At 40.8% G+C, this 13,310-nt stretch overlaps 1 protein-coding gene across 1 annotated transcript in view; it reads right to left on the minus strand.

Moving 5' to 3' along the window:
- Positions 1-496: 496 nt before the first annotated feature.
- Positions 497-13,310, minus strand: part of LOC134573371 (histone-lysine N-methyltransferase PRDM9-like) — a 55,113-nt gene continuing 42,299 nt past the window's right edge. Inside the window, exon 2 of the mRNA XM_063433091.1 lies at positions 497-2,315. Within this exon, the coding sequence (XP_063289161.1) occupies positions 918-2,039 (1,122 nt within the window). The 5' untranslated portion in view covers positions 2,040-2,315 and the 3' untranslated portion in view covers positions 497-917. The remainder of the gene's footprint in view (positions 2,316-13,310) is intronic.

Genomic DNA, 13,310 nt, shown 5'->3' on the forward strand with positions numbered 1-13,310 from the left:
ACCAATGAGAGCACAATTAACTCATGGCAGGAACTCTTTATGACAGAGAACTGGTTTATACAAAAGTTGGGTGAATACAAAGTTAATTCAAGGTTCTGTCATGACTGGCCATTGGTCAATTTCTCCAAGTATATTACTGAATACAATTCTTATTTGTTTAACCAGAATAAAGTCATTTCGTGGGCGTTAAATGGCCTGTTTACATTGCTCAAGTGAAGGAGAGGGCAAGACATATAAACAATTGTCTCTTGTTTTAGTTGTTTTGTGTTTAATTAGGTTTAAATCTCTAAAGTTCATTTCACATTTTCCACATCTATAAGGCTTATTAGCATTCAGTTTGGTTGTACAGCCAGAAAAGACCACTCGTAGGTCATACATTGTGAATCACCAAAAGCTCTCTTGGTCAATATGTCTTTGTGAAGATGCTCTTTGTAATGGTCTCTACTGAGTGAGAGTCCCACAAGAAAGGATTTTATTTTATAAGTCACTTATGCAGCCCCTCTGGAAGGAGTTCTCTTGTCTTAGAGGAATACCTAATATAGGCTCATGGCTTTAGGAAGTACTCACTGATATACAGTAAAAAAAAAAAAAAAAAAGTCAAATTTTTCAATAAAATAAAATTTAAATAATTAGTTGAGACAGAGGCTCATACAAAGTTCTATAAAATGAGATTCTCCTTATATAGTTTGTGTTTGTAGTCACATCGAACAGGGGTCTTTCATAATCTGGTTTATAAATATCAAATTTCTTTTTTCATAATCCGCGGTATTGTCTGCTTTCCCCTGTTAGCGCGTACGGTACACAGAAAGGGCTAATGGTGCCACAGCAGGTTTAATATTTATCTATATAAACCTCTTCTGCCATCATTAGTACAGAGCAGCTTATTCCACAATATATGTATAATGTCTCAATTATGTCTACGTGCCGTCGATGTCCCCTTCTCCTACACGAAACCTGTGCCCACAATGGGTTTTCTGATGCCTATAAAGATGCGAGCTAGTGGTATAACTTCTCCCACAGTCACATATATAGGACTTTTCTTTTCTCTCCTTTTTCTGCAACTTCGGCTTCTCCATTTGTTCATTATTCTCTTCAACAGTTACCACCTTTGAAGCTAAATTCTCTCTTAGGTGAGTCCTCTGATGTCTATAAAGATGGGAGCTACTTGTATAACTCTTCCCACATGCACATACATAGGATTTAGGATTTCTTTCTGGTTTTTCCTCCCCCTTCCCACTGATGGTCAGATGTTCACTTTCTGCTCCTGTAATACCCATGCGTTCTGTGTGCGTTCTCTGATGCCTAAAGAGATGGGACCTACTCGTGTAACTTCTCCCACAGTCACAGATGTAACGATTCTCTTCTCCTCTCTGCTTCACTAAGGCTGAGCCTTCTCCACTTTCCATCCCATTCTCGAGTTTTAATGTTAAGTTTTCTGCTAGATGTTTTTTCTGGTGTCGATAAAGATGTGAGCTGGTAGTGTAACTTCTCCCACAAATACAATGATAAGACTTTATTTTAGTTTCCCTTAACACTATCTGAGGACCTCCATCACACCCAGCTTCATGTTCTTCTTTCTTGACCACCATCTGCCTCGCACAAGTTTTCTGATGTCTGTAGAGATGTGAGCTGGTGGTGTAACTTCTTCCACATTCACAGGTAAAGGTTTTTTCCCTTGTCACCCGTTTCTCCTTCCCGGTGCCTTTACCATGGTTTTTCTGGTTGTATTCTTCTAAAGATGCACTCTGGACCATGTGAGTTTTCAGGTGTCTATAAAGATGTGATTTGATTGTATAACTTTTTCCACAAACACAGATATAAGGCTTTCTTTGTAGGTCTGCTTTCTCTGGAGCAGAATCTTGGCCATCATCGAAATTACACTCACTCTCTTGCTTCACTGTTGAATTTCTAAAGAGATGTAAACCTCCATTATAGAGATTTTGGTCGGAATTGTTCGATTCACTCTTAGCCATGACATCTCCACTTAAGTTATCACAAGAATTTGAATGTTGGCCCTCCGTAATTATTTCTTCATTCATTGTTGAATTTAAGAAAATGGCAGAAAAACTCCACTTAAGATTATTTTTTATTACCTTCAAATTCTTCAGCAACCCAAAACATCTGTTCCTTCTAATGCCTTCATCACTTTTCTGCTAGGAAGATCTTTGTAGGAGCATCAGTTGATTATCATCTTCCACAGTGGAACTGTAACCTATGTAAGATATGACGACCACAGACAATCTAAAGTTCTTTGTAATGATGCGAAGGACATGTAACGAGACAACTCTTTTTCCTTGTAAGTGAAACAATGGAACCTAGTAAAAACAAAGCACACATTATTTCAGTTCTAGATGTTTTTTTGGTAAATGCCTGAAAATTAAAAATGGCATGAACAAAACCAGAACATATTACAATACCATTAATATAATAACAAAATGTTAAAGTGGAGAACATTCCTAGGCATGGTAGCAATTAAACAGACATACATTAAAACCATGATATAAAGATGTATGCCAAAAATAGCTTTAACCCCTTAAAGGACCAAACTTCTGGAATAAAAGGGAATCATGAAATGTCACACATGCCATGTGTCCTTAAGGGGTTAAAAAGTATTTTGTATTCCTTGGGGTACCAGGCTCACCTGTACAACACATAGGGTTCTTCGCTAAAGCATATTTTAATAGAAATTCAGGTGATTTTACCTGAAAGCAGATTTGGATAATGTATCTGTTTTATTTATTTTGCTCCAACAGGTCTAATCTTTTCATTTCTCCATCACAAATAACGTAGTTTTGTTGGGTATGTTTGCTGTGTATGACTTATTACTGAGCTGGTTTAGGTACTAGACTCTCACACTATGAATGGTTCATCAAATGCTGTGAAGAACTCACTGGGGTGAAGAGAGTATTACAATTATTTCAATTGAAATTAAGAAAAAAAAAGAAGAAGACTGGAACCCATGTTGGCATATCCTACTAATTGGGGGATAACCCAGGAAATGTTTTCAATACAGAGAGATAAAAGAATAGGAGGATTACCAATTTGACAGGTAGATGTGGTCAAATACCACTTATGGTAAAAAACTACAGTAGTTAAACCTTAAAGGGACACTCCAGGCACCCAGACCACTTCTGCTCATTGGAGTGGTCTGGGTGCCAACTCCCACTACTCCTAACCCTGCAAGTGTAATTATTGCAGTTTTTTATAAACTGCAATAATTACCTTGCAGGGTTAACTCCACCTCTAGTGGCTGTCTACTAGACAGCCACTAGAGGTCTCTTCCTGGTCCATAGCACAGGAAACCTGTGCTAGAGCGTCGCTGGACGTCCTCACGCTGTGTGAGGACCTCCAGCGTCGCTCAAATCCCCATAGGAAAGCATTGAAATTCGTTTTCAATGCTTTCCTATGGGGAGACCTAATGCGCATGCGCGGAATTGCCGCGCATGCACATTAGGTCTCCTCGGCCGGTGGGCGGGATCAGTCTCGCCCGCCAGCCGACGGAGCCAGTAGGAGGAGCGGCGCGGAGGAGGAGACAGCGGCGAGGGACATCGCCGCTGCCTCAGGTAAGTGACTGAAGGGGTTTTCACCCCTTCAGCAACTGGGGATTGGGGGGTGGGAGGGAGAGGGACCCTCCAGTGCCAGGAAAACGGATCGTTTTCCTGGCACTGGATTTCCCTTTAACTTTTACTAGGTGTAAAATAAAAAAGACCACCAGATGGTGGGCTTCCGCTACTAGATTTGACTGATCAGAGTAATACTAATAAACAATAAGACATGAAAACCAATTGTAACAGAACAGTTGGCAGTACTGGTATAGATATCATTAGAAAAGGAGTCCCCTAAACAGGGATGTACTGCACTTGGTCCAAGAACAAAAATTGTGTTAAGTATCACTCTCATGTTGAAAAGGAGAAAAAAAAAATGGCTAAACCACTTGTACGATCTGTATGCACTCAAATATGTGTCCTCAATGCATAACGGTTACTAAATAAATGGAAAAGGTAAGTTTGTTATCGATGTTGTTATAATAAAGCCGATACAGTAACACTGAATGACAGGGGAGGAAGAGAGGGCACTGTATATAGTGATACAGAGTATCTGTTACACACACTGTATATAGTTGTGGCGGAACCAGCTCCGCCACTAGTGCCTGGAGAGGACGGCTTGCCAGCCTCTTCCCCTGTGATTATGGTCCCTGGGAGGTTTGGCCCTTGAAATAGCAGATTTGGGCATAATGGATTTTTGTTGTGCTGCTGCTGGCCCTTTAACTCCCAGAGAAAGGATTTGTACTATTAAATTGGCACTTCAGATGCCGTCGGAGTGCCGAAGTAGTCGAAGTGGCCGCCATTCGAAAAACGAACACGTGGCGGCGGCCATCTTGGTTCTTCGAACGAGGTCAGCGGTATGTGTAGCCAAATTCATGGAACTGAAATCGGATACACAGTTCCGCGAACACCGCTGAGCCTTACCTTCTCCAACGGTGATTTTGCAGCTGCAGAGACTAAGTCCTGTCCGAAGATTCGAACGCTTGTTCGAATGGGACTTAGTCATTTTTTCAGCCAGAAATTGACCGACCGCACAGCCCAAATCTATGGAACTGTTTTGGGCAGGAAAATGTGCTTGCGGTCGATCATAAAGGACTTCCATCTAACTTTTTAACCCCTGAACCGATTGCCCTGATTTTTGAGTATGTGTTTATTTCCCACATGCTGATTGTGAAAATGTATGTTCGTGGCATGTATATAGTTATAAATATTGTGTAAAAACTGTATTCCTCTGCCTGTGATAATGAGATTACCCATTGTGTTCAGTAATCATAGCACAGGCAGAGGGGAGGATTTTGTGTGGGAGTGTCTGTGTGTATTGTATGGATTGATTGGTTGTTCAGTAAAACCCTGTGGGCTGTACTATGTTTGTGGATTGGGAATAAAAGAGACTGTATGTGACAGTACAGTGAGATTCTGCTTAACCCTCAGAACGAAGTGTCGTCTCGTTATTGGGGGAATTGGATTGTATGCTGATTGCCAGGAGTGTAAGCTGTTCGTAGGGCTTTTCCTGTTCAGCTGTTTCCCGGGTTCATGTGTTTCCTGTTTGGGAGTTGGAGGATTCGTGTAGTTTGCAGTTCGGGAGATTGGTGCTTACAGTAGCTGCCTGTGTATCTGGAGAGGGGAATATCGCCTAAACGGTTTTCAACCTCTTGTGTGTAAAACGGTCCATTACAATAGTGATACTGAGTATCTGTTACACACACACACAGTGTATATATAGTGATACTGAGTATCTGTTACACACACACACTGTGTATATATAGTGATACTGAGTATCTGTTACACACACACTGTGTATATATAGTGATACTGAGTATCTGTTACACACACACACACACACAGTGTATATATAGTGATACTGAGTATCTGTTACACACACAGTGTATATATAGTGATACTGAGTATCTGTTACACACACACACACAGTGTATATATAGTGATACTGAGTATCTGTTACACACACACACAGTGTATATATAGTGATACTGAGTATCTGTTACACACACACACAGTGTATATATAGTGATACTGAGTATCTGTTACACACACACACACTGTGTATATATAGTGATACTGAGTATCTGTTACACACACACAGTGTATATATAGTGATACTGAGTATCTGTTACACACACACAGTGTATATATAGTGATACTGAGTATCTGTTACACACACACACACACACACACACAGTGTATATATAGTGATACTGAGTATCTGTTACACACACACACACACACAGTGTATATATAGTGATACTGAGTATCTGTTACACACACACACTGTGTATATATAGTGATACTGAGTATCTGTTACACACACACACTGTGTATATATAGTGATACTGAGTATCTGTTACACACACACACTGTGTATATATAGTGATACTGAGTATCTGTTACACACACACACTGTGTATATATAGTGATACTGAGTATCTGTTACACACACACACTGTGTATATATAGTGATACTGAGTATCTGTTACACACACACACTGTGTATATATAGTGATACTGAGTATCTGTTACACACACACACTGTGTATATATAGTGATACTGAGTATCTGTTACACACACACACTGTGTATATATAGTGATACTGAGTATCTGTTACACTCACACTGTGTATATATAGTGATACTGAGTATCTGTTACACACACACACACACTGTGTATATATAGTGATACTGAGTATCTGTTACACACACACTGTGTATATATAGTGATACTGAGTATCTGTTACACACACACACTGTGTATATATAGTGATACTGAGTATCTGTTACACACACACACTGTGTATATATAGTGATACTGAGTATCTGTTACACACACACACACTGTGTATATATAGTGATACTGAGTATCTGTTACACTCACACTGTGTATATATAGTGATACTGAGTATCTGTTACACACACACACTGTGTATATATAGTGATACTGAGTATCTGTTACACACACACACACACTGTGTATATATAGTGATACTGAGTATCTGTTACACACACACACACACTGTGTATATATAGTGATACTGAGTATCTGTTACACACACACACACACTGTGTATATATAGTGATACTGAGTATCTGTTACACACACACACACACACACTGTGTATATATAGTGATACTGAGTATCTGTTACACACACACACTGTGTATATATAGTGATACTGAGTATCTGTTACACACACACACACTGTGTATATATAGTGATACTGAGTATCTGTTACACTCACACTGTGTATATATAGTGATACTGAGTATCTGTTACACACACACACACACTGTGTATATATAGTGATACTGAGTATCTGTTACACACACACTGTGTATATATAGTGATACTGAGTATCTGTTACACACACACACTGTGTATATATAGTGATACTGAGTATCTGTTACACACACACACTGTGTATATATAGTGATACTGAGTATCTGTTACACACACACACTGTGTATATATAGTGATACTGAGTATCTGTTACACACACACACTGTGTATATATAGTGATACTGAGTATCTGTTACACACACACACTGTGTATATATAGTGATACTGAGTATCTGTTACACACACACACACACTGTGTATATATAGTGATACTGAGTATCTGTTACACACACACACTGTGTGTAACGGACCGTTTCACTTACAAGAGGATAAAACCCAGTTTAGGCGATAATCCCCTTTCTAGATGCACAGGCAGCTACGGCAAACACCATTCTCCCGACTGGAACCACACGAACACTGGGACAGCTGAACAAGAAAAGCAGACATCGGCTTACACTCCTGGCAGTCAGCAAACAATCCCATTCCCCCAAAGACCGAGACGACACATCGCTTTGAGGGTTAAGCAAGACTCTGGACTGGGACACCCAGTCTGGCTTTTATTACAAACAAGTACATACAGGACACTCCCAGGGGGAGGATGAATTTAACCAATCACATGGATGTACCTCCCACACATTTCCTCCCCTTAGATTAGCACTTAACATAATTATACCGTACACCCTTTTCCCCAATTCCTGGATGTACCCCAAATACATATGCTACACCTCCAAAACAGGTATCCCCTGATAGCCCTTATTCAGGGGGACAACATATCCAAGAATCAGGTCATTCGGATGAATGGTTCGGGAGATATGAGGTTCCAAAGATTTGACCGACCGCATGGGTAAAGTATCCGAAAACAGTTCCATGCATTTTGGCCCTGCGGTCGGTCACAAACAAGTGAATGAAACAGACGAATTACTGGTGTTATAGAGACTAAGGGGGATTCGCATGAATCCCCTAGTTCGTACGTTTCTTTCTACCGAACGGCGGGCCGTTCGGTAGTTTCCCCACGAAATCCTGGAAGTCTGGAGGTCTCAGCGGTGTTTGCCTAGTCGAGTGTCCGATTTCAGTTCCAGACACTCGACGGCAAAACACCGCTGTTCGGTAGTTTAAGATGGCCGCCGCCACGTGTTTGTTTCCCGAATGGCGGCCACCCAGAGGACAAAGAAGATATTACATGGATTGCCAATTACCTGTTTGCAACATTGTTGCAAACGGTAATTGGAGGCACACTTATTCCTGGGTGGTCTGGTTGTTCGGTAGTTTCACTCAATATACTGAATGGAGTGATTCTACCGAACAGTCAGATGAATACTGCATATCTATATCCCAGGTTAGCTCAACACATAAATACATTGTAACGGACCGTTTCACTTACAAGAGGATAAAACCCAGTTTAGGCGATAATCCCCTTTCCAGATGCACAGGCAGCTACTGCAAACACCATTCTCCCGACTGGAACCACACGAACACTGGAACAGCTGAACAAGAAAAGCAGACATCGGCTTACACTCTTGGCAGTCAGCATACAATCCCATTCCCCCAAAGACCGAGACGACACATCGCTTTGAGGGTTAAGCAAGAACTCTAGACTGGGACACCCAGTCTGGCTTTTATTTCCAACTCACACATACAGGCCACACCCAGGGGGAGGCATAAAAGAACCAATGACATAGATGTTACCTCCCACACATCCCCTCCCCTTAGTGTGACACATAATCCCATTATGCATACAGAGTAAAATATACTTTTACACAACTTTCATAACTTTAAAACCATACATCACATTCACATAAAAATACATATCCACAATCAATCCATTCAGGGGAACAACATATTAAAAAATGGCATGAATCCGACCAGGGGTTTAAAAGTTACTAAAAGTATCTTTTGGGCCCTGGCTTGCAGCATGGCACAATCTGGCCCAAACAGAAGTAAAACATTCCCCACAATGCATCCCGGCTTCCTCCCTTCTGCCCTGGAGATAATTGGAGAAGTAATCCAATTATCTAGGACTAGAGTCAGACTCCATTAACCACATGGTTGCAAAAAGACAGTAAAAGACATAAAATTACATACTGATACATTTAACACATAAAACACACATTTCTACATATCCCCAGTTTAACTGAACACATAAATACCTACATAATATTTAAGACAGTATTACTGTGATATGTTACAAAGTCTTAAAGGGACATTAGTCCCAAAAGTCCCAATATGTCCATCGCTGATTTTAAAGGGCCAGTAGCAGCAATATAAATTATTACATGCCCAAATATAGTGTTTATAGAGCAATATGTCCATGGGCCGTAGTCGCAGGGCAGGAGGCTAGCAGCCAGGCCTCTCCAGTTCACAGTGGCGAAGCTGGTTTCGCCACATATAGTGATACTGAGTATCTGTTACACACACACACTGTGTATATATAGTGATACTGAGTATCTGTTACACACACAAACACTGTGTATATATAGTGATACTGAGTATCTGTTACACACACACACACACACACTGTGTATATATAGTGATACTGAGTATCTGTTACACACACACACACTGTGTATATATAGTGATACTGAGTATCTGTTACACACACACACTGTGTATATATAGTGATACTGAGTATCTGTTACACACACACACTGTGTATATATAGTGATACTGAGTATCTGTTACACACACAAACACTGTGTATATATAGTGATACTGAGTATCTGTTACACACACACACACACACACTGTGTATATATAGTGATACTGAGTATCTGTTACACACACACACACTGTGTATATATAGTGATACTGAGTATCTGTTACACACACACACTGTGTATATATAGTGATACTGAGTATCTGTTACACACACACACACTGTGTATATATAGTGATACTGAGTATCTGTTACACACACACACTGTGTATATATAGTGATACTGAGTATCTGTTACACACACACTGTGTATATATAGTGATACTGAGTATCTGTTACACACACACACTGTGTATATATAGTGATACTGAGTATCTGTTACACACACTGTATATATAGTGATACTGAGTATCTGTTACACACACACACACACACTGTGTATATATAGTGATACTGAGTATCTGTTACACACACACACTGTGTATATATAGTGATACTGAGTATCTGTTACACACACACACACTGTGTATATATAGTGATACTGAGTATCTGTTACACACACACACACTGTGTATATATAGTGATACTGAGTATCTGTTACACACACACACACTGTGTATATATAGTGATACTGAGTATCTGTTACACACACACACACTGTGTATATATAGTGATACTGAGTATCTGTTACACACACACACACTGTGTATATATAGTGATACTGAGTATCTGTTACACACACACACTGTGTATATATAGTGATACTGAGTATCTGTTACACACACACACTGTGTATATATAGTGATACTGAGTATCTGTTACACACACACACTGTGTATATATAGTGATACTGAGTATCTGTTACACACACACACTGTGTATATATAGTGATACAGAGTATCTGTTACACACACACACTGTATATATAGTGATACAGAGTATCTGTTACACACACACACTGTGTATATATAGTGATACTGAGTATCTGTTACACACACACACTGTGTATATATAGTGATACTGAGTATCTGTTACACACACACACTGTGTATATATAGTGATCATGAGTATCTGTTACACACACACACACTGTGTATATATAGTGATACTGAGTATCTGTTACACACACACACACAGTGTATATATAGTGATACTGAGTATCTGTTACACACACACACTGTGTATATATAGTGATACTGAGTATCTGTTACACACACTGTGTATATATAGTGATACTGAGTATCTGTTACACACACACTGTGTATATATAGTGATACTGAGTATCTGTTACACACACACTGTGTATATATAGTGATACTGAGTATCTGTTACACACACACACTGTGTATATATAGTGATACTGAGTATCTGTTACACACACACACTGTGTATATATAGTGATACTGAGTATCTGTTACACACACTGTGTATATATAGTGATACTGAGTATCTGTTACACACACACACTGTGTATATATAGTGATTCTGAGTATCTGTTACAGACACACACACTGTGTATATATAGTGATGCTGAGTATCTGCTACACACACACACTGTGTATATATAGTGATACTGAGTATCTGTTACACACACACACTGTGTATATATAGTGATACTGAGTATCTGTTACACACACTGTATATATAGTGATACTGAGTATCTGTTACACACACACACACTGTGTATATATAGTGATACTGAGTATCTGTTACACACACACACTGTGTATATATAGTGATAAAGGGTATCTGTTACACACACACACACTGTGTATATATAGTGATTCTGAGTATCTGTTACACACACACACACTGTGTATATATAGTGATACTGAGTATCTGTTACACACACACACACTGTGTATATATAGTGATATTGAGTATCTGTTACACACACACACTGTGTATATATAGTGATACTGAGTATCTGTTACACACACTGTGTATATATAGTGATACTGAGTATCTGTTACACACACTGTGTATATATAGTGATACTGAGTATCTGTTACACACACTGTGTATATATAGTGATACTGAGTATCTGTTACACACACTGTGTATATATAGTGATACTGAGTATCTGTTACACACACACACTGTGTATATATAGTGATACTGAGTATCTGTTACACACACACACTGTGTATATATAGTGATACTGAGTATCTGTTACACACACACACTGTGTATATATAGTGATACTAAGTATCTGTTACACACACACACTGTGTATATATAGTGATACTGAGTATCTGTTACACACACACACTGTGTATATATAGTGATACTGAGTATCTGTTACACACACACACACACTGTGTATATATAGTGATACTGAGTATCTGTTACACACACACACACACTGTGTATATATAGTGATACTGAGTATCTGTTACACACACACACTGTGTATATATAGTGATGCTGAGTATCTGTTACACACACACACTGTGTATATATAGTGATATTGAGTATCTGTTACACACACACACTGTGTTTTGGAGGAAATGTGTGGGAGGTACATCCATGTGATTGGTTAATTTCATCCTCCCCCTGGGAGTGTCCTGTATGTACTTGTTGGTAATAAAAGCCAGACTGGGTGTCCCAGTCTTGAGTTCCTGCTTAACCCTCAAAGCGATGTGTCGTCTCGGTCTTTGGGGGAATGGGATTGTATGCTGACTGCCAAGAGTGTAAGCCGATGTCTGCTTTTCTTGTTCAGCTGTTCCAGTGTTCGTGTGGTTCCAGTCGGGAGAATGGTGTTTGCAGTAGCTGCCTGTGCATCTGGAAAGGGGATTATCGCCTAAACTGGGTTTTATCCTCTTGTAAGTGAAACGGTCCGTTACAATTGGTGGCAAGCGGCGGGATCGTTCCTACAACCAGAGGGACAGCTACAGACAACACCATTTCTGGATTACAAATTGAGGGCAACGCTAGTATCCGTACAGCGACCCTAGCTACAAAGGAAATAAGAAAATGGAAGGAGACAGAGTCGCAGCTGCTGCAGCACCTCCAAGGGAGAAGGAGGAATCCGAGTTTATCAGGGAATACAGGAGCAGGATGGCTCTATTCTCACCAGCCCGAGCGGTGCAGATGGCATCCCGGGTCTACGACGATGTACAGGCGTACCTCATGCTGCTAAGGACGCAGAGGATCCAACAAGATTGGTCCTGTGAGGAACCACAACAGGCAGGTGGAGATGGGACCGAGGTCTCTCCACCGGGCCCAACGGGATGGTGGGCAGCAGGCCCAGATCCCCAGCGACAGAGTAAGTCCCAGGGAGATGAAGGTGTCGTCCTTCCTCCCCAGCGGCAGGCTGAGTTACAGGGGGCAGAGGTTGTTGTTCCTGCCCCCCAGCAGCAAAGTGATGTGCCAGGAAGGCAGTGTGAAGTGAAGGGAGAGGAGAGCAGCGTCCTCCCTCCCCAGCGGCAGTGTGTACCCCAGGGAGATGAAGGTGTCGTCCTTCCTCCCCAGCGGCAGGCTGAGTTACAGGGGGCAGAGGTTGTTGTTCCTGCCCCCCAGCAGCAAAGTGATGTGCCAGGAAGGCAGTGTGAAGTAAAGGGAGAGGAGAGCAGTGTCCTCCCTCCCCAGCGGCAGTTTGCCATCCAGAGAGAGGAGCTTGTTACACCCTCTCTCCCACGGCAACCTAACCCACCGAGGGGAGATGTTAAGCCCCACAACTGTGCAGATGGGACCGTAGTCTCTGCACTTACAGCACAAGGGATAGGGACGGTCGGTCCTGTTCCCCAGCCTCAGTGTGATG

Source organism: Pelobates fuscus, chromosome 9 (genome assembly GCF_036172605.1).
Source record: "Pelobates fuscus isolate aPelFus1 chromosome 9, aPelFus1.pri, whole genome shotgun sequence".
In the NCBI taxonomy this organism is placed as follows: Eukaryota; Metazoa; Chordata; class Amphibia; order Anura; family Pelobatidae; genus Pelobates; species Pelobates fuscus.